A 23,951-nucleotide genomic window follows, 5' to 3' on the forward strand; every position below is an offset into this window, starting at 1 on the left:
CACCTCCCACATATGAGGCGGACGCTCTACCATTTTATTACCAATATGGTTGTAGGATAAGTGCTGTAGCAAATAATGGTGCTCCAGAATTTCCACCACTGCAAATGGCGTGGGTGGTTTACACCTGACTTCCAGGACACGCGGGTATGCATTTTCATTAATGCTGGTACAAACGGCCCAGAGTTGACAGGTGCTGCTTTAATGCAGTTGTAAATAACTCGGAATTTGCAATAGCCATACTAATCACCTGTCAAGGCAGTTCCAAGTTTCTCGCTAAGCGTGTTTGCGGCTTAGCGCGTGGCTAGGAGATACCGTTATGACGTCGTGCGACCTTATTCTTAATCATCGCAGACATGCGCAATGGCTGTGCCATTTTGTAAAATGCTCACGCATGTGTTTGGCTCGGTACACATGGTCTTCTGCACTGATAGCAACAGGGTGTGAAAAAAAAAACATTCGTTTAAAGAACAAAGCAGTTCTTTATTCAAAATATGCAAGTAGAAATGCTGCTGAAATGTTGTGGCACTGTGCCATCTTAGTTGAGAGAGATCTCCAGGACATCAACGAACAGTCTTCGAAGGGCATCATCGTCGTGTTCCTAAAGAAAGAAAACAAAGAGGCCAAATACAACATCTACACTTTTTTTGTGCAAGCCTTAACTCTTTCTGTACCACGCCCATTGGGCACCGTTAGGCCGCTAACGATGGCTTGAAACGCCGCTTTCGAGACCTCACGTACACTCTGCGCCATAGGACGTGAAGGAGAGAACTATATTTTTAACTATATTAACTAGATGTTAATTTTTGAACGCACTTTTGAGTTACGCGATCATCAAAGTAGATAGCAAAAATGGCTGCCTCCGGGAGCGGCGCAGACGCTCCGAAAGATTGCAAATGTCGCGATTTCGCAGCATCTGCGGCTGATTTTATCGATGGATCGAGCGAGGATGCTGCCTTTTCATCGGACTCTGAGAACGACGTAAGCCAGCCCGGAGCATAAGCATCCGAAGCCCGGCACGCCAAACTGTTGGTGCTGGCACTTAAATTTTTGTAGTGGCTTCAAGGAAATTTTTTGATTTTTTTCGGTTATAGTGAATATTAGATGGCAATACATTTTATATAAACTATATATCATAATTTTTATTACATCTTTTTCTTAGTAGATTACAAGCATGCCTTCATAAACTTTGTTCAATTTTATGCCACCATCATGGTTCCAGAAGAAACGGGGTTAAGGTTAATGCGAAGGTTGTGGGATCGTGCCCCACCTGTGGCAAGTTGTTTTTTTATCCACTTTCATTTCCATTAATTTATCGTTCATTTCACTTATTAAGCACAAGTTTTTTCCCCTATGTTGTCCTTGGTGTCAGTGTTTGTTGGCTTCTTATGATAATCTTGATTCCAGCAATTTATCTTTTTTATGGCATATATCTCGTTAATAAAACTTTTATCTATGAAAAGTGCATTCAATCTGCTTTTTGTTCATGTATTACATAAAATATTGAGTGCAGTAGTTCCCTCAGAAAAAAAATGTTTGGCGTAACCTACAAAAACGCCTATTTTCCTTATGGTAGGGGAAATAGTTAAACATGTGACAGCACAGATTTGGTGCAGTGGTAAAGATATAAATGTGACACGTTTATTGACTGTGTATTATAATTTGCGATTGAAAGGGATATTAAGCTAAATTATACTAATGAAATCTGCATCTTTCTGTCACTGTTGCCGTGAGGGGAGGCAAGAAAACGGCGACTCAAATATGGAAGATGGGTAGCTATGTCACCCTTAAGTTTTCAGCAACTGTGGTATCATAGACTTCAACAATGTCTGCTTGGGCATAGTCGATTATTAATAAGAGCTAATGAACAAAAAACAAGCAAGTCCAAAAACTTTTACTGTGCCAAATTGACCCAAATACAAGAATACAGATAGAAATCCATGATGTCATATTGCTCTAGCTGATGATGCTGTTCCCATGAAACAAAAAAAAGTTCTTTGAATCAATGTTGCTACCGATCGATTTCTGTCATAACATGAGAAAATGTTTCTGATGGCTAATTTTTTACTTTTTTCGAGTATGTTAATGTGTTTTTAGCTATGTGAGTCCCAGACTATACCAGCATTACCATAAGCCATTACCTTGACATCAGGTGTAGCAAGGTGTGGTATCCTTTAATTTGCATTTTAACAGACCTGTGGGTGTATTCTGCAAGTGTCCACCTAGTGGACATGTCCATTTCGTGTGCTGCTGAATCTCTGATTGGCTGGGCTGGGGTACTTGTCAGAACGAGCCAGGTGCCTTCAGCCAATCAGCACTTCAGCGGCAGACGAAATGGACATGTCCACTAGGTGGACACTTACAGAACAGCCCCCCCAAATTTCTTCCGAGCAGACCCAGTCATGTTTTCTGTGTGCTTAGTCCCATTTAGGTTGTCAGTAACTGTTACACCGAGGTGCTTTAATTGAGTACTAGTATGTCTCATTTCAATATCTCGTAGCTCGAAAGTATAGCATAAAGGTGCTCTTTTGTTTGTGATGCTAATGCACACCATTTCATTTAGATTAATTTTCAAGCAAAATTAATTACACCTTACGCTCGAGAAAACCAGTGAAAAAATTGAAATGCAAACACGACATAAAGAAGAGACACCACAACGCTGGACTAGCAACTGACATATATTTGAAATACGGATCGCCCTCGAACATCAAACTGTCAAAGCATGTGCAACGCTCTTAGCAAGGTACAAAATTTTTAAATTGATGAGCACACCATTTTGCCCTATTCATCTTCAAACTCAGACTTTTACAAAAGCTGTCTCTTTATCGCTCAGAGAGATAGACGGAACACTGATGCATTTTCCTTCTCCTTGTATACTGATATAGAATGCCTCAAGTATTTCTTTTTCGGCTTTCATCCTGCCCCTGCCAAAAATCAAAACATTTCGAAAAAGTGGTGCACACTCATGCTGACTACAGTGATGACAATGAAAAGCCAGGTGACCCTCTCTTCAAGAGTTATCTGTGATTCATTCATTGGGACTTGGTCTGATCAATCAAATAAGAAATTGTGTAAAGAATGCTGAAAAACAACTCACCTGAAGATACTTGCGATAGATGGTATTACCGAGCCCAGAAGCTTTTAGGAGGGCAATCATCTTTTCCACAACAGTGTCTTTGCCATCCTCCAGTAGTTTGAGGACACGTGCGGCATTTTCTTCTGACTCTAGCACTTCCACCACTCTTGAACGAAGACTAGCCGCATTGCCACCTTCCACCCGTTCTGCGACCATGCAATGTGTGTGCCAAACGATACAATCGACAACACTTCTGTGCCACTAAAGCTCCCAATAAAATGACAGCTCGTACTGCGAGCTATGTACACTAGCTGATCTGCGGCACATATGCAGAGGTTGCAGGGGTGGTAACGTTAATGGGGTGCTATAAGGAAATATTAAAGAGTGAAGAATTCTTCCAAACTGTGTTTTCATTCCTTCAGTGCAAAATTTTAAATTGCTAGCAGAGAAGGTAAAACTTCCATTACTTGAATTTTGTGCCCATACAGCAGTGCTGGTACGTCAGTGAGATTTCATTTCATATTTATGGGAGAACTGCACCACCATGGTGGCATTACTACAGGGAGAGGGGTACATGGACAAGTTCACATAGTTTGGATACATAACTAGGCAAATGAACTGTGAGGATAGCGAAATGCAAAATTTGATTATATAATCCATGGTGCAATCAATGAAAAATACCGTATCAAATGGGACAACCAATACAAAAACCAAAGTACACATAAAGTAGACAGTCATGGATGCCATGGATTTCAAAACATTTTTCCGCATTTGGGTTCTCTTGGAGGACAATTCTCAAAATTTCAATGTCCTGAAAAACAATTTAATCAGTCATTATTGATAAATAGTTTATTAGACAAGAGGGGACGCTGTCATAATTTCATGGGACACTGTTGTGAAAACTTAAAGAAGGCATTGCAATGAGTCTCATTTTTGTATATTTTCTGGCTTTCAGCCTGATAACGGTAAGTGTGAGCTTTTTGATATTCTTGAAAGATAATTAACTAATGCACGCTAACCTAATATTCCTCAGATGATACATCAACAATAATTATTTTTCTCCATCATTTACCATGTTCATTTTTATAGTAAAATAATGCTTGAACATTCAGTTTTAGATTTCGAGATATCTAAAAGGCTTGTTGACACTGAAGGCGCTGGCTGCCACATACATAACTACCAGCTAAACTGCCTGCGTATTTTTCAACATGCGTACAGTGCAACTATTTGTTTAAGTTTGAGACATCCTGTATGCACCAGCCAGATTTTAAATAATAATTATGTAACTAGCAATAAGAATATGAGGGACCCAAGGGGCTTGATTTCTTGTTACATAGTGACAACTATATGAAAAGACAGAAAATGAAGCTAGCAAAAGTATAGGTTAATTGCTATGTTTAATTGTAATGTAGAAATAATAAGGTAGAGAAAAATGAAAGTGGACAAAAAGATAACATGTTGCAAGTAGGGAGCCAACCCACATCTCCACGTTCCGCTGGCTGTGCTTCGCCTATTAAGCTACTGCAGCACTATTTCTGGGGCACCTGTGTACAAAACACGAGTGGTAGCATTGCTCAGTTAGAAAAGCACGTCATCCACCTTGGCCGTCGGTGAGAAGGAAGATTGGCCCAGCGTACTGTCAGCTTCCTCAAGCAACGCAGCTAAAGTAGTGGAGTTGCACTATGCCTGCCAGAGGCAAATGTGTGTCCATAGCTTTCCTTTCCTCTGCACTGTGATTCAGCAAAGAGCAATACCCCTGCCTAGCACAAACTATCTCTCTCTATCTTGTACTTGTAGAATTAAACACCCAACATAGAAGTACATTACGGCATGAAGGGATATTGTGTTTTATTCCTAACCTCGCAGCTTTTCTCACCACAGGCACACCTCTCTAGATACTGAGCCATAAAAAATATTTAGCATCTGATGATGACCACTGCAGCAGTGATCACCAATGGACCCACCGAGCAGAACAACACTCAAGGTTGGCTGAAGCCCACTCAACCTAGAGTTCAGTTAGCTATTCATTTATGGTATTAGAGACTTTAGCCTGTCCGCTATTCCGGCAAACGAGGGCGGTTTGGGCGGATTGCCAGATTTGCGGGGGCGTAAACGTGAGCAGACAGAGCGGTGCAGCTGCCTGGTGCTGTAGAGTTCAACCAGATAAACACAGAGCTATAACTGCAGTAATCCACTATATCCTGCTTCGCTGCTGGTGCAAATCTTTGGCAGCGGCGTAATTGTGAACACGATTACGCCGATGTCAAAAATTTACACCAGCAGCTAAGAAGAATATAGTAATTAGCTTTATGTTTGTGTGGTTCAGCTTTTCGCCACCAGCTGCGCCACCAATCTGGCCACTCGCGTTTACGCCCCCGCTCAACCGGCAAACTGCCCGCGCTTGCCGGAATACCAAATGCACTAAAATTCTCAATTAATGCACCTCAAGGATAGAACAGACACTGAAAGACTGTCCTACTGCATGACCTTTGGTCAAACAGTAAACTTATGTCGACTGTTGCCATTCCTTCAGACGTAAAAAAAAAAGAAGCGTCTATAGGCTTCCTCATGTTCCGCGACACTTGAAACTTTCTGGGAATTCCTCACACGTCCCAGAAACAGAGGTTAAATTTGTTGAATTTCTCTGCAAAACAAAAGCCAAGTGCAATTACAGTTGCACCTGCACAATATGCAGCAAGTTGGGGTGATCATTTGTCCGAAGTACTGTGTATAGCTAAAAGGACATTTAACACAAACAGAAGAAAACTAGTAGGGCAGAAAGTGAAACAGAGGATGCATAGTGATGTTGCCACTAGATTCCAGAGCCAGCTCATGGTGATGTTTACGTGTTGGCTCAACAAATTACCAAAAAATGCATATCTGTATAGAACGTGAATTACAGTGCCTTTGCCGTTGAATACATTTGAATACAGTTGCTCCGAGAATGGCTATTTTTAATTTTATAAATGTTTTCACAGTTTGTAGGTAATGCATTGGTAGATGTGTCTATGTGCTCTTCATATCAGTTCAGAACGTGGAGATTATATCAGCACTGCTCAGCCTGAACTTCTCTATTGGTATTACCAAGTGTAGGTAGTTAGTTAAATGTGGATTAGTGGCGCAAAAGCCACTGCTGCGCCAAACACGAGGTGTTTTAAAATCCAATTTAGGAAGAAAAAGCCTATGTTAATATTGTTACGTAGGAAGACGCAGAGGAAAAGCTATGTACAAGTATATTTACAAGAAAATACGCCGCGCTTGGCCAAGAGGCAACAGCCCGCGCTAGCTTCTCATCGTCGTCGTCGTCTTCGCACGGCTCGCCTTTTCGTGATCGCACATATTGTTCGGTAGCACTACCCCCGGCTGCAAAAGCGCCGTCCCGGAGCGACTAAAGATCGGACTCGGAAGCAGTGTAGAAGGCCTTGAGCCTACTGACATGCACGACATCACTTGATGCCAGAAGAGAGGACGAGGTTGAACCCACAGGAGCAATTTCGTAAGTCACAGGCATAACCTGGCGCAGCACGCGGTATGGCCCTGTGTATCGCGAAAGGAGCTTCTCTGAAAGTCCCACGTGACGGGAGAGCGACCACAGGAGCACGAGCGCACCAGGCGAAAACTGTACGTCACGATGGCGGGCGTTGTAATGACACTGCTGAGTGGCTTTTGAGGCCGTCACTCGTGCACGGGCAAGCTGGCGTGCATGGTCGGCGAGGGCGATGGCGTCGCGCGCATACTCGCTTGTTGAGATCGCAGCAGGAGGAAGTGCCGTGTCTAGGGGCAAGGTCGGTTCGCGACCGTAGAGTAGATAAAATGGAGAAAATCTGGCAGTGTCGTGCCAGGAAGAATTGTACGCAAATGTGACGTAAGGAAGGGCAATGTCCCAGTCGTGGTGGTCCTTGGAAACGTACTTGGACAGCATATCGGTAAGAGTACGGTTTAACCGCTCTGTCAGGCCATTGGTTTGAGGATGGTATGAGGTAGTCAGTTTGTGTTGAATGGAGCAGGAACGCACAATGTCAGCGATAACTTTCGAGAGGAAGTTTCGACCACGGTCAGTAAGCAGCTGTCGCAGGGCGCCATGAAGCAAGATAATGTCAGGCAAGAGAAAGTCCGCGACGTCAGTGGCGCAACTGGTAGGGAGAGCCCGAGTGATAGCGTATCGGGTGGCGTAATCAGTCGCAACGGCTACCCATTTGTTCCCAGAGGATGACGTGGGAAAGGGACTGAGCAAGTCTAATCCAACACGAAAGAACGGTTCTACAGGGACGGTGATCGGCTGGAGATGACCGGCAGGTAGCACCTGAGGTGTTTTCCGACGCTGGCAGGGATCACAGGCAGCAACATAGCGTCGAATGGAGCGATCGAACTAGTGAACTAGTGAGTGAATCGGATACTTCTTTGGGTGATGTAGGGAACAAGTAAAATGTATAAGGGGTTTGCCCGAGTACTAGCTGTGGTATACTGTCTAGTGAATGATTATGTGTAGGACAGAAAAAAGTGTTGAATTCCTTTGCGATATCAGTTGCTTCCGTTACTACCCTTGTTCCTGTATTAAGTTGGTTCAGTGCGTGGTTTGGTGAAGACAGATGAAGAAAGGACCTGATGGTATCCCAGGTTTTGCGGGTGTTATTTCTGTGTTGGCAAAAGTTTTCGGAGAGCCAAATTTCCTCGAGACGTCGCCACCAAATCTGGAAGTGTAGGCAAGTCACACAGCAGGTGCACAAGGCGTTCACTGGAGCTTTTCATCCTAACAGCGCAGATGCCCTGAAAATGTATTTTGAGTAGGGGGGCGAGGGGGTTGGATGATCATTTTTTATTGTGGAACGAAGGCTTAATTTACTATAGTATTAGAGGGGGATTTGGACCTTGGGGCTGTGGAAGAATACTGCACCCCCCTTCAATGCAACTTGCGGGGTGCTCAACCCCCTTTCCCTGGTTCTAGAGCCCCTGTGAAGCATAAGCCAAGCCAACATCATTTTTTCTCAGATCCCGTGCAGTAGGGGGCGCAGTAATATGCACAAGTGGCGTTCACGCACAGCAGTGCAAGCACAGCTGTAGTGCCATCACGTGTGCCAGCAGCGCAGCCACATTGCACAGTGGCCACATGCTGGAGTGCGGCCACACACCCCAAGTGTGGGCGACACTGCATGCGGCACAGGTGGGCTTACCCAAATCGCTCTGCAGGCCAGAGCGAATTAGGATGTGCCACTGTGCCTGCGACAGCATTTGCCAATGGTTACACAGATGCGCGAACAAGCTGGTGTTGCCTCAACTACCTCAATGAACACATTAAACTTCCCATAAAATTCCCAAATTATTACGCAATTTAGTTTTCGTCCTAAGTGAGCATATCTGAGTTGTGCTCATACCTGGTTCTGTCCGAGCATTGGTTGAAAATATTTCTGAATCCCTGCCACCAGGCTGACTCTGCAAAAAAGCAAACAAGCCAGCACTCTCTCTATAAACCTGCATAGCTTAGCAGGATGCAATACAGATACAATTGCTATTCTTCACATGGAACTACTGACAGTCAAGGAGTAAGTTTTACAAGACTTTTACATATGTGACGTCTATTGTAACATACTAAATTGGCAACAGGAGAGTTTTTAGAGACTTGTGTGATAGCAGGCAAGATGTACATGTAAAATAAATAGCATTTTTTAAAACTGAAAGCACCCCAGAAAAAGAAATTCCACTTCATTTACAGATGATGTAATGGCTGAAAATGGCCAGTTCTCTTTTTTCAAGCAATACTAAAGAAATATTCTTAATCAGTCTAAACTGTTATGATTTTTGCAGAAGCCTTTAACCCTTTACAGCACAATGTTTATTTATTAATAATATTATTCCATGTGAATTGGGCAACTGTAATAATCATCGCACTGCAGTAGAAAACTTGTTTTGAGGTTGCACATAATTTATTTTGCAAAAAACAGGTCTGTTGTAAATTTGCAACAATATGCATATGTAGGTGAATTTTTAAAGTAGGAAAATGCAGTTTATATAAAAATTTTATTTAGGATGACTCATTAGGAAAATATATAATTTGTTAGTGTGATTCATGAGAAAGCAATTGATCTTGTTGAACAAAGCTGGGCTCGACACTTGAAGCAATAACTCACTCAATTAGGTACAGAACGTTTGAATCGAAGCTGCTTTTGCTTTGAAAGCACCCAGTTTCGCATGAAAAAATGTATGCTTATTTGTAAGTGCAATCCAAGAGGAAACAATTATTTTTGTTTGTAGAGCAAAATTAGTTTCCACACTCTGAACAGCAGCTCATTCAGATTCCTTGCATCCAGGAGAACTTGCACCACTGCTGCTTTTGCCCCCGAGGCAACCAGTGACCAACCTTCATTAACTGATTCATGGCTTGGTCTTACATGTTTACAGGAGGTATTCAGAGACCTGGATTGGGAAGAATTGGGGATAAGAGTTAATGGAGAATACCTTAGTAACTTGTGATTCACTGATGATATTTCCTTGCTTAGTAACTCAGGGGACCCACTGCAATGCATGCTCACAGACCTGGAGAGGCAAGGCAGAAGGGTGGGTCTAAAAATTAATCTGCAGAAAACTAAAGTAATGTTTAACAGTCTCGGAAGAGAGCAGCAGTTTACGATAGGGTAGCGAGGCACTGGAAGTGGTAAGGGAATACATCTACCTAGGACAGGTAGTGACCGCGGATCCGGATCATGAGACTGAAATAATAAGAAGAATAAGAATGGGCTGGGGTGCGTTGGGCAGGCATTCTCAGATCATGAACAGCAGGTTGCCATTATCCCTCAAGAGAAAAGTGTATAACAGCTGTATCTTACCAGTACTCACGTACGGGGCAGAAACCTGGAGGCTTACGAAAAGGGTTCTACTTAAATTGAGGACGACGCAACGAGCTATGGAAAGAAGAATGGTAGGTGTAACGTTAAGGGATAAGAAAAGAGCAGATTGGGTGAGGGAACAAGCACGAGTTAATGACATCTTAGTTGAAATCAAGAAAAACAAATGGGCATGGGCAGGACATGTAATGAGGAGGGAAGATAACCGATGGTCATTAAGGGTTACGGACTGGATTCCGAGGGAAGGGAAGCATAGCAGGGGGCGGAAGAAAGTTAGGTGGGCGGATGAGATTAAGAAGTTTGCTGGGACAACTAGGCCACAATTAGTACATGACCGGGGTAGTTGGAGAAGTATGGGAGAGGCCTTTGCCCTGCAGTGGGCGTAACCAGGCTGTTGTTGATGATGATGATGGCTTGGTTTTCCTCCTTTTTTTTCTAGTTGCTGCTTTCCAGCATTACAGAGTGATGTAGCAAGGCCCAACTCAATCTCAAATTCACTTAAAGCAGCTTTCACAAACATCTTCAACTCTATGACTCTAAAAGTCTGAGTTCCAAAACAACATATAGCCTGGTTCATCATCACTCCTGTACAAATCAATGTCTTTGTAATCAGATGGTATTATTTGGTCATAAAAGTGCTTAGAATTTGTTTTGCCTGTTCTGTGACAAAAAGACATCCTGGGGCGCATTATTTCAACATAGCAACTTCCTGCCATGCAAACAAATTACTCATACATTAAACAAGAAGAAAGGATACTAAGGGGTTCCATTTTTAATAGTCGGATCATAAGAAGCCAACAAACAATGACACCAAGGACAGCATAAAATAAAGGCTTTTAGCGTCTACTCAATAAACATATATATATATATATATATATATTGCTAACAACTGAATATACTTTATTTTGCTTCAATATGCCCAGAAAGTAACCTGCAACGTTCAATGTTTACCTGACTCACTGAGGGTGTGTTTGTGAGGCATCTTTCATGCTTGTTTGCGCTTAGCTTTCACTGCTGTGGAGTAGATGCGAGTATGTGATGGTGCAAGATTGGAAGAAATGCAATAATGTGACAGAAGGGCTAAAATGTCACAAGGACTTGTTTTGTTGATGCCTTTTGCTATGTTGCAAACATGCAATATTTCACAGTAAAGGGCAGAGACAAATGGAGCTGATTGGTGACATTAAGCAGACAACCATGACAGGCTAGCCTGCAGTCCTTGATGTACTATTTCAATTGTAAAAACGGTCAATACACCATTTAGAACTGATGCTCTTAAGGCAAGGAAGAAGAAAAAAGTTGCTGAAGCAGGAAAAGTGAAACACCCAGCTGACCATAAAAGCACCAAATTTTTCTGTCAACAGCAAAAAGCTTGCACACTTAACCTGCTTACTGCAAAGCAAATACACGTGCTTTCAGATTTTGACACCTTGCTTTTGCAAGAATGCTTGCTTTGTAAAGAAGCCAACCCAACATTGCAAACCAATGCACCAGCACGAACTTGTCACCATTTTATGTTTGCCAATGCTCTTTCTTTTGTTTTTCTTTGGGTATATTGTCAACCCCATGGGCGGAATTATTAGAGGAGTGGGTATAAATACAGACATTACACAGGCACAAGCATAGTACTCGAGATATATATAGAAAAAGAATGCTCTAAAATCAACGGCACACAAAAAGTTTGTCACTTTGGTGGGAGCATAAGCAGTATACATTTTTCAATTTCCTCTACAAACTTTTCTAGTTTCTGTCTGCTCTATATGAAATTGGTCAAGCGTGTTCCATTTCCTGATTACTTGCCTCTCTGTGTGAGCACAAGATTTCCACGATGGCCTCTCGTTTCATGTCCAGGGCAAGGTTCAACGCATCTATACCACAGCTGTTGATCGCTGCCACTTGGATCGTTTTCTGCAAAAACGGTGAATTGGGAGGAACGTTTTTTTACAGGAATGCCTTTGCTACTGTAAGTGGGCTATTTAGTAACAGGGTTATCTATCATGCATAATTGTCATCACATAATTGTCATCACATTGTCTGTCATCACATGTGCTGCTGCCTTGTGCTCCGAACATGTATTTATTTTTGTGTGCTTTTAACGGTTCCTTTTGTGCCTCTTCTGGTTGCATTCACCATGCTAGATTATGTTTATTTGTGTTGTCCTCTGTCATCGCTTGGAGAAAAAGCTGTCTGTAAAATAATGCTGATCTCTCTCTCTCCATCACTCAGTAAAAATACATACGTAGTTGAACTTACATTTGCATACTGCACTACTATTCCCTGCCTGAGTAGAAAGAACCTGCTCTAATCTATAATTTGCAAAGTGTTGCAAAAGAACAAAAATTGGGGGATAATAAATGCACAGGATCAGCACATGTTCCTCGACTGCCTAGGCCTTTCTTGTCGGGGATTACGAACAGTTGATCAAAGGCACCAACTAGCCTAACAAAATTGGCTCAGTTACTTTCCCCATTCACATCACACGGGAAAGTCAGAAATGGTTTTGTTAGGATACTGCCATTTGTTTCAGCAGCATAACTTGTTTCACTTAAGAGGACAAGTAAAATTTTGCTTACAGCATTAAGCAGCAACAACCTGCAACATCACTCCCAATAAAGCTGCATTCATTATAATCTTTCTTCACGTGTTCCAAATAGAGGTGTGTAGAAATGAAAGTTTTCGAATACGAATCCACTAGTCAACTTTTTATATTGAAAAACTTTTAAATAATCATAGAATGGTCTCACTATTAAAAAATGCCGCCTCATGAATATCCTGCTGCAAAAATTATTTTGAATAATTCAAGTGCAAGTGGAGTTAGATGTAGTTATTGCATCGATGAGTGGCCTTCTCTCTTGTCTTTACTAGCACGTTAGAAGCGACACAGGGGATATGGCAAGGAGGCCCCGCCCAAAAGCTGAGTGTCTTGCCCGGCGAGAAGGCCGGCCGCGGGGCCCCCGTGGTGACAGCGGTTTCTGCCCTGGGCTGCTGCTGCCGTCTCGGAGGCCGCGGCTATGTCATGCCCGCAGGCTGGCACTGCACAGGCGACAGGCTTCTTCTGTCTTTTCTGGGATTGCAGACGTGCACGTACACTTCACTTATTTAACTCAAAATTTGCGATAATAGTATGATCACAACATCGGTCAATACCTGTTGGTGGGCTTCGCTGCTTGCAATGATGACATTGCTAAGGTGAGAGCAGGTGATTTTTCTGTTTTTGACATGAGACTGTAATATCCCTGCTGCATGCAGTGCAATAATATTTGGCTCCTGTGTTCACAAGAGCCTCATCTACAGATTAACAACATTTTCTTATTATGTTGAAAAAGTGTTTCAGGGCCTCTTTAATATGCTGAAACATTGCAATTATGTTTCCAACAGGGGAAACAATACATTAGTAAACCAGTACTGTAAAAGCCTGTCTGTTTGATCCTCGTTAATTTGAAAAAATTCAGAGGAACCCATCTCATGATCACTGTCGACAATGTTTCATGTCATCTTGATAACTTTCCTTTGGAAGTAGTATCGTCATATAGATATTTTGGCATCCCTATATCCTCGAAACTAACCTGGAATGAGCACATTGAATCCACAATTGCCAGCGCCAACAAAACACTTGCATATCTTCGCCGGAATTTCTCACGCGCTCCTCAGGCTCTTAAACTTTTACTTTATAAAACACTAATTCGCTCGAAGGTGGAATACGCCGCCTCTGTTTGGGACCCTTTCCATGACAATCTAATCTACTCACTCGAAATGGTTCAAAATAACTCTGAACGTTTTATTATGTCTAATTATGCTCGAACCGCTAGTGTGACTAATATGAAATCGAGCCTTGAAATACCATCACTAGCATCTCGCCGTAAGATTCATTGCTTGTGTCTTTTTCACCGCATATTGCACCATCGTTCACTACACGATGATTTCATCTTTCCTCCCCAGTATGTATCATCACACATTGACCACCACCATAAAGTAGCCGTTCCTTTTTGTAGGACTTGTAGTTTTCAGTATTCATTTTTTCCCAGGACTTGTGAGGAGTGGAACCAGCTTCCTACTACTACTGCAGAAATTACAGACCATCAACGTTTCAAAAATGCTTTAACTAACAGTAACTAATTAGTTCTTTACCTCATGTTATTTTTCGTTGCTTCTTTTTGTTTGCTTGTGCTTACCTGTATCATCTAGTCATTTTACATTGTTTTGTAGTTTGGCGATTTCTATTGATTTGATTTGTTAATTAGAGTATTGTATTTGTATTGGTACATTATGTATCTCCATGTATAAGTGTATCTCTTCACAGAAATGTTTTCTTTTTGCTACTCCCCTCTGTAATGCTTCGGCCCTGAGGGTACAATAAATAAATAAATAAATAAATAATGCATTGAATCAATATAACGACACAAGGTATCGACACTATCAAGACGAGTTATGTATGAGGCATGTGGTGCAGCGCGATTCCTCCTTTGTGCTTCCCTAACAGCACTCTGCACCACCTAGAGCTGCTGCCGTGAAGCCTGCATGAGGCATCCGAAATGCATGGCATGCCAGTGCGTGCCAACGCTGAGAAACGTGTCATGAGGCAACTGGGCTCCTTTCTTGTACTTCTAGGCTGTGTCATCTAATGGCACTACTGATATTCGTCTGTTTCTCAGCCAGCTGAGTCCGGCTGAGTCACTTGTGTTTCGTGAGATAGCGATAATGTGGCCTAGAACATGCGCTCATCACCACTGGTAGGTCACATGTGTTGACTCAAGGTAGAAAACAATGGATGGATGGTGAAACAAACATATAAAACAAGCGCGGTGGCGCCAACGCATGATGACTCATTCTGTTTCCCGGGTACACGCATCCTAGCTAATGAAGCAGACAGCTCGTACACAGCAGATGATGGAAGCAAGAAGCGTTTTCAACGGAGTAATCGTAGGATTTGTGCTAGCTGCTTTATTTTTTACTGAGGAGGAAAACTGTTTTGCTTTACTAAGAACGTTAGGTTCGGTGCCTTCATTTCAGTTTCTTAGGCAAAACGTCAAGTTTACGTCATGTTACAAAAGCAAAATGGGGCCATCAGCGCCATTTTGAATGCATCGCATCTACGTCATGCCTCGAAGAAAATGGCGGAATGTCCAGAATAGAGCCCCTAGTCTACCGCCTGTCTTCCCGTTTTCTGCGTTTGTTCAATCAGCATGGAAGCACCGACTGTGAAGACACGCAGGGCCGGATTAAGAAAAATGGGGGGCCCTGGGTTAATGCGCATGCAGGCTCCCTTTCCCTATACTGACCCCCCCCCCTGTCACCTGCTAGCTACTGGAAATATGCCATGTTTATTTTAATTCCGCCAAATTAAAAAGAACCAAGTGAGATCAAGAGGATTATTATTATTATTGTATTATTATAAGGAAAACAACAAAACTTGCTTGAAACGCGTGCTGTTGTAAACACCAACACATATGTTCACTTTGTGATTAATCTGCATTCTGTTTTCAGCAAAAGCTAGGCTTTAAGGAAAAGTTTAGTGCACTCGAGACGAACAAGAACGTAGAAAAGACAACACAGCTCAGATGTCGATCCTTCTGAAGCTAGGCGTTGTTTCCATCACTAAGTTTAATCCCGTAAGAAGACGCATGATTGTATCCAAAACATTCTTTATTAAAATTCAAGCATCAGACTGCACTAATCGTGATACATGTTACTCTATAAATATGCAATAGATATAAACAATACTTAAGACAATACAAACACCATAAAAATGCACTAGAATACTGATGAAAATTACCAACTGTAATTACAAAACATTATTTGAAAATATTTTCGTTAAAGGTAAGACAAGCAAGGACGACGCAAAATAAACGTGGCACTATCAAAAACAACAAAAATACAGTTCTTTATAACTATGCTAAATATCACAAGAAGAACAAACAAGAGACGAACAACGAAGATTTGCATATCTTGAATTACACTGCTCAGCATTTCACTGGCAACGTGGAGGCTGGGAGGCGACACAATGAACTTATTGGAACTATTCATGTATAGCACAAACATGAAAAAAAATGGCATCTAAAATGGCATTTTAAAATAGCATCTTTCGCGCCTTCGCTTTGGTGAAATCAGATATAGTCTGTTCGAAGGACAGATCGCGGAGGAGGTCACTTTCAATGGACATGATAGCAAGCGAGTTCACCTTGTCGTCAAGGAGGCTCGAACGAAGGCGATTTTTTATCAGCGACAACTTGGAAAACGATCGTTCGGTTTCACAGTCTGCCATGGGTATGCTTAAGTACGGTCGCAAAGCAATAGAAAGGTTCGGAAACACATCAATAAGCTTTCTTTCATGCAGCAACTTCATTATTCCCAGGGGACTCGTGTCCTGGCACACAGAGTTGTGCAGAAAGTTCGCAAACTGAACAACTTCAGCGGAAAATGCTGGGTCCAAATCATTTTTGTAGGTTTTCACCAACTTCTCAGCCTGCTGTGCCAGAGAGGCCTCGCTCCCAACTTCTGTCAGCAATTTAAAGAATCTGAACCTTTCGCAGAGTTCAGTGTAGGCAGCCTTTTGCAATCGCAAAGCAGAGCCTAGACTGTCAAGTACAACATTGTAGGTCTTTATGATAAACTTTTTTCTACCTTGTAGCGCACTATCGCTTTTTCCATCCGGGTGCTTAGTCAAAACGATGCGTTTGCCCTCATCCTGACAACATTGATTGGTACTTAGCGTGCGTGCTCTCTCTTCGAAGGTATCAAAGAGAGGTCGCAAAGAATTAACAAAGCCTTCTAGAGAGCTCAGCAGGTCTACAGCAGTTGAAATGTCTAGGCCTGGTTTCTGAAGTACTACGCTCGTTTTGTCAAAGCACTCCAAGATTTCACTCCAGAAAATCGCCATGAATGCAGTCTCTAGTCTTGTCATTTTCTTGAAGAGAGAGTGCGCTTCGTTCCTAATGTCACCGTTTTCTTCCTCGTTCTTCGATATAGCTTGAAGGCCACACAAGACGGCATTGAAATTTTTCAGAATGGCCTTACATGGTTCAGCGTGTCTTGACCACCTGGTCTCAGAGAGACTTTTCAAAACAAGCTGCTGGCCAGTTCCACCCATGCTGTCCAAAAGATACCTCCATCGTTCATGGTTATATTGCGCTTAGTTTACAGTGACGATATTAAGTGAAGGACAGGACGTGGGCGTACGTCCCTAATATCGTCACTGTAAGCTAAGAGCAATATAACCATGAACGTTTACCAACTAGCCCCCTTCATTGCTTTACTAAATACCTCCATCGCTTAGGTGAGGCAGCAAAGAACACATACAGTCTCTGAATTACAGTGAAAAATTTGACTGCCTCAAGGCAACTGTCAACATTAAACGCGCCAACTAAGTTCAGTGAATGACCAGCACACGGGACGTAGACTCCCAATTCGTTCAGGTGTTTGATTTGAGCTTGCAGTCCTTTGTATTTTCCTGACATATTACTCGCATTATCATAAGCTTGGCCCCTACAATCATCAATTGAGATGCCACTGGTCGTCAAGAGGGACATCACGGTATCGAAAAGGTACAAGCCGGTATGCGGTTCAATTGGAACAAATCCAACAAAGCATTTGTACACTTTCCCATATAAAAATTATCATAAAACGACTGACAGCTGATCAACGTGAGTAAGGTCTGAAGTCGAATCAACAATAAAAGAAAAGTATTTTGCGCGTTTCACTTCGTCCACGAGACGTCCCTTGACAGCCTTTGCCATATGCTCGATGAATTCATCACAAATGGTTTTTGACAGATATGATGAGTGACCTTTTCCTTTGTTCCCGTAGTGTTTGATGTGCTCCTCTAGAAATAGATCAAACTTGCCAATGGCCTCAAGCACTCCCATATAATGGCCATTTCTTGGTGAACCCAAAATCTCCTCACTGCCCCTAAACGCTAGGTTGTGCTCAGCTAGAAGCTTAACTACAACGACTACACACTTCAACACCTCTGTCCAGTAAGCCTCTGTCCACCTCTGTCCACCTCTGTCCAGTGACAAGATGCTTAACCAGCTCTTTGTCAATTGTGCTGCTCGAGTTAGAGCGGGTGAGCCATGCTGCCACGTAGTTCCGGTGCTCGACGCTATTTTCATGTGCGCAAACCTTTTTTTCTTCAGCGCTCTGTTCCTTTATCTGGCCAGCTCGGCTTGTTTCTTCCTATGTATATTCATCATCATCACCCTGGTTACGCCCACTGCAGGTCAAAAGCCTCTTCCATACTTCTCCAACAACCCCGGTCATGTACTGATTGTGGCCATGTCGTCCCTGCAAACTTCTTAATCTCATCCACCCAACTTTCTGCCGCCCCCTGCTACGCTTCCCTTCCCTTGGAATCCAGTCCGTAACCCTTAATGACCATCGGCTATCTTCCCTCCTCAATACATGTCCTGCCCATGCCCATTTCTTTTTCTTGATTTCAACTAAGATGTCATTAACTCGTGTTTGTTCCCTCACCCAATCTGCTCTTTTCTTATCCCTTAACGTTACACCCATCATTCTTCTTTCCATAGCTCGTGTCATCATCGATTTAAGTAGAACCCTTTTCGTAAGCCTCCAGGTTTCTGCCCCGTAGGTGAGTACTGGTAAGACACAGCTATTACACACTTTTCTCTTGAGGGATAATGACAACCTGCTGTTCATGATCTGAGAATGCCTGCCAAATGCACCCCAGCCCATTCGTATTCTTCTCATTATTTCAGTCTCATGATCCGGATCTGCGGTCATTACCTGCCTTAAGTAGATGTATTCTCTTACCACTTCCAGTGCCTCGCTACCTATCGTAAACTGCTGTTCTCTTCCGAGACTGTTAAACATTACTTTAGTTTTCTGCAGATTATTTTTTAGGCCCACCCTTCTGCTTTGCCTCTCCAGGTCAGTGAGCATGCATTGCAATTGGTCCCCTGAGTTACTAAGCAAGGCAATATTATCAGCGAATCGCAAGTTACTAAGGTATTCTCCATGAACTCTTATCCCCAATTCTTCCCAATCCAGGTCTCTGAATACCTCCTGTAAACACGCTGTGAATAGCATTGGAGAGATCGTATCTCCCTGCCTGACGTCCTTCTTTATTGGGATTTTGTTGTTTTCTTTATGGAGGACTACAGTGGCTGTGGAGCCGCTATAGATATCTTTCAGTATTTTTACATACGGCTCGTCTACACCCTGATTCCGTAATGCCTCCATGACTGCTGAGGTTTCGACAGAATCAAACGCTTTCTCGTAATCAATGAAAGCTATACATAACGGTTGGTTATATTTCGCACATTTCTCTATCACCTGATTGATAGTGTAAATATAGTCTATTGTTGAATAGCCTTTACGGAATTCTGCCTGGTCCTTTGCTTGACAGAAGTCTAAGGTGTTCCTGATTCTATTTGCAATTACCTTAGTAAATAGTTTGTAGGCAACTGACAGTAAGCTGATCAGTCTATAACTTTTCAAGTCTTTGGCGTCCCCTTTCTTATGGATTAGGATTATGTTAGCGTTCTTCCAAGATTCCGGTATGCTCGAGGTCATGAGGCATTGCGCATACAGGGTGGCCAGTTTTTCTAGAACAATCTGCCTGCCATCCTTCAACAAATCTGCCGTTACCTGATCCTCCCCAGCTGCCTTCCCCCTTTGCACAGCTCCCAAGGCTTTCTTTACTTCTTCCGGCGTTACCTGTGGGATTTTGAATTCCTCTAGACTATTCTCTCTTCCATTATCGTCGTGGGTGCCACTGGTACTGTATAAATCTCTATAGAACTCCTCAGCCACTTGAACTATGTCATCCACATTAGTAATGATATTGCCGGCTTTGTCTCTGAACGCATACATCTGATTCTTGCCAATCCTTAGTTTCTTCTTCACTGCTTTTAGGCTTCCTCCATTCCTGAGAGCATGTTATACTTATTATACTTCCTTATGTCAGCTGTCTTACGTTGTTGATTAACTTCGAAAGTTCTGCCAGTTCTATTCTAGCTGTAGGGTTAGAGGCTTTCATACATTGGCGCTTCTTGATCAGATCTTTCGTCTCCTGCGATAGCTTACTGGTATCCTGTCTAACGGAGTTACCACCGACTTCTATTGCACACTCACACTCATTAATGATGTCCACAAGATTGTCGTTCATTGCTTCAACACTAAGGTCCTCTTCCTGAGTTAAAGCCGAATACCTGTTCTGTAGCTTGATCTGGAATTTCTTTGTTTTCCCTCTTACTGCTAACTCATTGATCGGCTTCTTATGTACCAGTTTCTTCCGTTCCCTCCTCAGGTCTAGGCTAATTCGAGTTCTTACCATCCTATGGTCACTGCAGCGCACCTTGCCGAGCACGTCCACATCTTGTATGATGCCAGGGTTAGAGCAGAGTATGAGGTCTATTTTATTTCTAGTCTCGCCGTTCGGGCTCCTCCACGTCCACATTCGGCTATCCCAGTTGCGGAAGAAGGTATTATTCTATTCCGCAAACTCTACTAATAACTCTCCCCTGTTATTCCTAGTGCCTATGCCATATTCCCCCACTGCCTTGTCTCCAGCCTGCTTCTTGCCTACCTTGGCATTGAAGTCGCCCATCAGTATAGTGTATTTTGTTTTCACTCTACCCATCACCGATTCCACGTCTTCATAGAAGCTTTCGACTTCCTGGTTATCATGACTGGATGTAGAGGCGTAGACCTGTACAACCTTCATTTTGCAGGGTGTCTACCAAGTTGACATTTCCAAATTCCCTGAGTTTTCCAGGTTTTCCCTGAGTGCCATTGCAAATTTCCCTGAGTGATGCAGAACTGTGTTTTATGTCAAGACGGACTGAAACCATACCGCCTGATGCTGTTACTCTCTAGTAAGCACATGAAAAAAATAAAAAAGCGACTTAATCCAATTTGAATACTAAGGAGCAGTGTTTATGTTATTCAAAAACAGAATAGAAGGCAGGGGTTAGTAAAATGCACAGCAAACAAAGTGTCTTCGAAACAAATTGCAAATGGGGTCGGACATTATCAAATACGAATAAAAAGGAGATGCATATAGAAGCAAATATTTTCTATTATGAGCTATTTCTATCAACTGATAGAAACCTCGGTGGGATGAGGCCCGAACTCTGTCACAATTGAGATTCTCTCTCAACAGCTCGTAAGTCAACCTCAACAGTCCTAACATACTCTCAGCCCGCGCACGACGCCCGAGCGTTGTGTTTCACTGCTTTAAACAGTTTATTTTGGTTTGGATGAGGGACACCTGCATCTCGGCATAAGCCAAAACTTTATGTTTTGAGCTCAAGCTCCTTCAAAACGGTGGCAGCAAACATCTTTTCTCGTTTATTCCTCAATACGTAGGTCACTTCTGTTCTTGTCCGCCTTCCGCCACTCGTTCGCCCCAAGGACCATTTGAAGCATCTTGATCAATTGCACAGTCCACGACCGATTTTTCGAACTCCCTAGGGGCCGCGAAAACGTCCGAAAAATCGGCCAGTTGGAAAAAAATAAATGCGTGTAATTTACTGCCCTTATGGGCTCAAACCGCCACAGGCACGTTCGAAAACGCTCTGAAGGCCTGTCGGTACACATATTAGGCATACCGGTGCTCGTACTCTGACAGGAAATACCGGGTGCCCGGGTGTATAATTAAGGAATACATACTGTGTTCCGTGGCAATAGCCCCTTCCCACGCTTGTTATGCTTCACTGCAATACTTTTCCGTAAGCTTTATCAAGTAACATTTCTGTACAGAGGCGAAGCTGACTTTCAGGAACCGGCATTATGCAGCGCACCGTGTTTTCTAAGTTTCTAAGCCAATCGCGAGGACCACTAAGGTGGAGTCCGTGCCATTGCTGACAGCAGCTAGTTCTTTAAATAAAAAACTCGGCACCCAACAGCAAGAAGCTTCATAGCGAACGTCGAAGCAGCTAGGCCTAGCGTTGCCGCAGTGGTGGCAACGGGTGCTAGCGGATCTGCGTGCGAGAGAGCCGGTTCGAGGTGGCGAAGTAATCAAAACGGCAGCGGTGGTGCCTTTGATTATTGCCGTTTCGGACCTGCGGTCACGGCAAAACGTCCGGAAAATCGGACGGCAAAGAGTTCTTGCGTCGGAAATTTCACACTTTCTGATACGTTGACTCTATGGGGTACGTGGCGGTGCCGCGAAGCCGTCCAAGTTATCGGGAATCCGGAAAGTCGCTCGTTGACTGTACACTGGCAACTCCTCCTGCCGACGACAGGGCGTCAAAGACGATTCATTATGATTCCTGTCTGCTACTCGAGCCAGCATTACCGCGACTTTCGACCCTTTCAGTAAAATTGCCGCTAATTTTCCCTGATAGAGGCCCAAATTCCCTGAGTTTTCCCTGACTTTTTCCAGACTACTCAAAATCCCTGAGAATTCCCGGTTTTCCCGGTTGGTAGACACCCTGTTTTGTACCTCTTAGGTTTCAGAAGACCTGCCACCCTCTGGTTAAAGCTATAGAATTCCTGTATGTTACCAGCTATATTCTTATTAATCAGAAATCCGACTCCTAGTTCTCGTCTCTCCGCTAAGCCTTGGTAGCACAGGACGTGCCCACTTTTTAGCACTGTATATGCTTCTTCTGGCCTCCTAACTTCACTGAGCCCTATTATATCCCATTTACTGCCCTCTAATTCCTCCAATAGCACTGCTAGACTCACCTCACTAGATAACGCTAAACGTTGCCAGGTTCATATTCCAATGGCGGCCTGTCCAGAGCCAGGGATTCTTAGCACCCTCTGCAGTGTCGCAGGTCTGACCGCCGCCGTGGTCAGTTGCTTCGCAGCTGCTGGGGACTGAGGGCCGGGGTTTGATTGTTGTGTTCATATAGGAGGTTGTGGCCAAGTACTGCAAGAGGGTGGCCAATCCTGCTCTGGTGAGCGAGTGCGTTACCGGTTCAGGTCACCGGGATCAGGCCACACTCCAGGCGTGCTTATGCAATTTTATCAACACGCAGATTGTCTTTTTTTTTAATCCGGTGGAATATTGCACGGCACCGGGATTCGAACCACGGACCTCTTGCACGTGAGGCGGGTGTTCTACCTCTACGCCACCGCTGCATGCGACTAGCATATTGCGCTGTACCAGTTCTAGAATGCAATACCAACTCGCCCAATCCTCAACCCTAGTGATTTTCTTCTGCACTTTTCCAATCAGAAAAGCCGTGCGTGGTGAAAGCACTGGGGTTGCTTGAAATTGAAAATAGTTTGCACATCAGAGGGCACGGCGAGACCATCACAGATGCAGCCATGAACCTCCTTATGTTCTTTGTACAGGTCACACTGTCCACTTCAATCCTGTGCGCACCATCGGTCAACTCATCTTGCAGTGTTGATGACGGAATTCTTGTAGACCACGTGGCTGCCGATATCAACCGTGGCCTGGTCACGCAATCTACTCATCAGCCCCGACCTTCAGCGCCACCACTGACAGTACAGATACCCAGGCAACTCAAGCACACCTTCAGAGGGCACGGCGAGACCATCGCAGATGCAGCCATGAACCGCCTTATGTTCTTTGTACAGGTCACGCTGTCCACTTCAATCCTGTGCGCACCATCGGTCAACTCATCTTGCAGTGTTGATGACGGAATTCTTCTTGTCGACCACGTGGCTGCCGATATCAACCGTGGCTTGGTCACGCAATCTACTCATCAGCCCCGACCTTCAGCGCCACCACTGACAGTACAGATACCCAGGCAACTCAAGCACACCTTCAGAGGGCACGGCGAGACCATCGCAGATGCAGCCATGAACCGCCTTATGTTCTTTGTACAGGTCACGCTGTCCACTTCAATCCTGTGCGCACCATCGGTCAACTCATCTTGCAGTGTTGATGACGGAATTCTTCTTGTCGACCACGTGGCTGCCGATATCAACCGTGGCTTGGTCACGCAATCTACTCATCAGCCCCGACCTTCAGCGCCACCACTGACAGTACAGATACCCAGGCAACTCAAGCACACCTTCAGAGGGCACGGCGAGACCATCGCAGATGCAGCCATGAACCACCTTATGTTCTTTGTACAGGTCACGCTGTCCACTTCAAT

The 23,951-nt window shown here is 43.6% G+C and overlaps 1 protein-coding gene across 7 annotated transcripts in view; it reads right to left on the reverse strand.

The window, feature by feature from the left end:
• Positions 1-459: 459 nt before the first annotated feature.
• Rel (nuclear factor NF-kappa-B family member relish) overlaps positions 460-23,951 on the reverse strand; it is a 417,698-nt gene continuing 394,206 nt past the window's right edge. For 5 of the 7 annotated variants that reach the window (XM_055064994.1, XM_050168416.2, XM_055064991.1 and 2 more), the window contains 4 exons: positions 11,713-11,820; positions 8,446-8,503; positions 3,095-3,279; positions 460-598 (listed from right to left, as the gene is read on the reverse strand). In XM_055064994.1, coding sequence (XP_054920969.1) covers positions 536-598; positions 3,095-3,279; positions 8,446-8,503; positions 11,713-11,820 — 414 coding nt within the window. In that variant the 3' untranslated portion in view covers positions 460-535. The other 2 variants (XM_055064990.1, XM_055064995.1) reach the window with 2 other exon arrangements.

Source organism: Dermacentor andersoni, chromosome 1 (genome assembly GCF_023375885.2).
Source record: "Dermacentor andersoni chromosome 1, qqDerAnde1_hic_scaffold, whole genome shotgun sequence".
NCBI lineage: Eukaryota > Metazoa > Arthropoda > Arachnida > Ixodida > Ixodidae > Dermacentor > Dermacentor andersoni.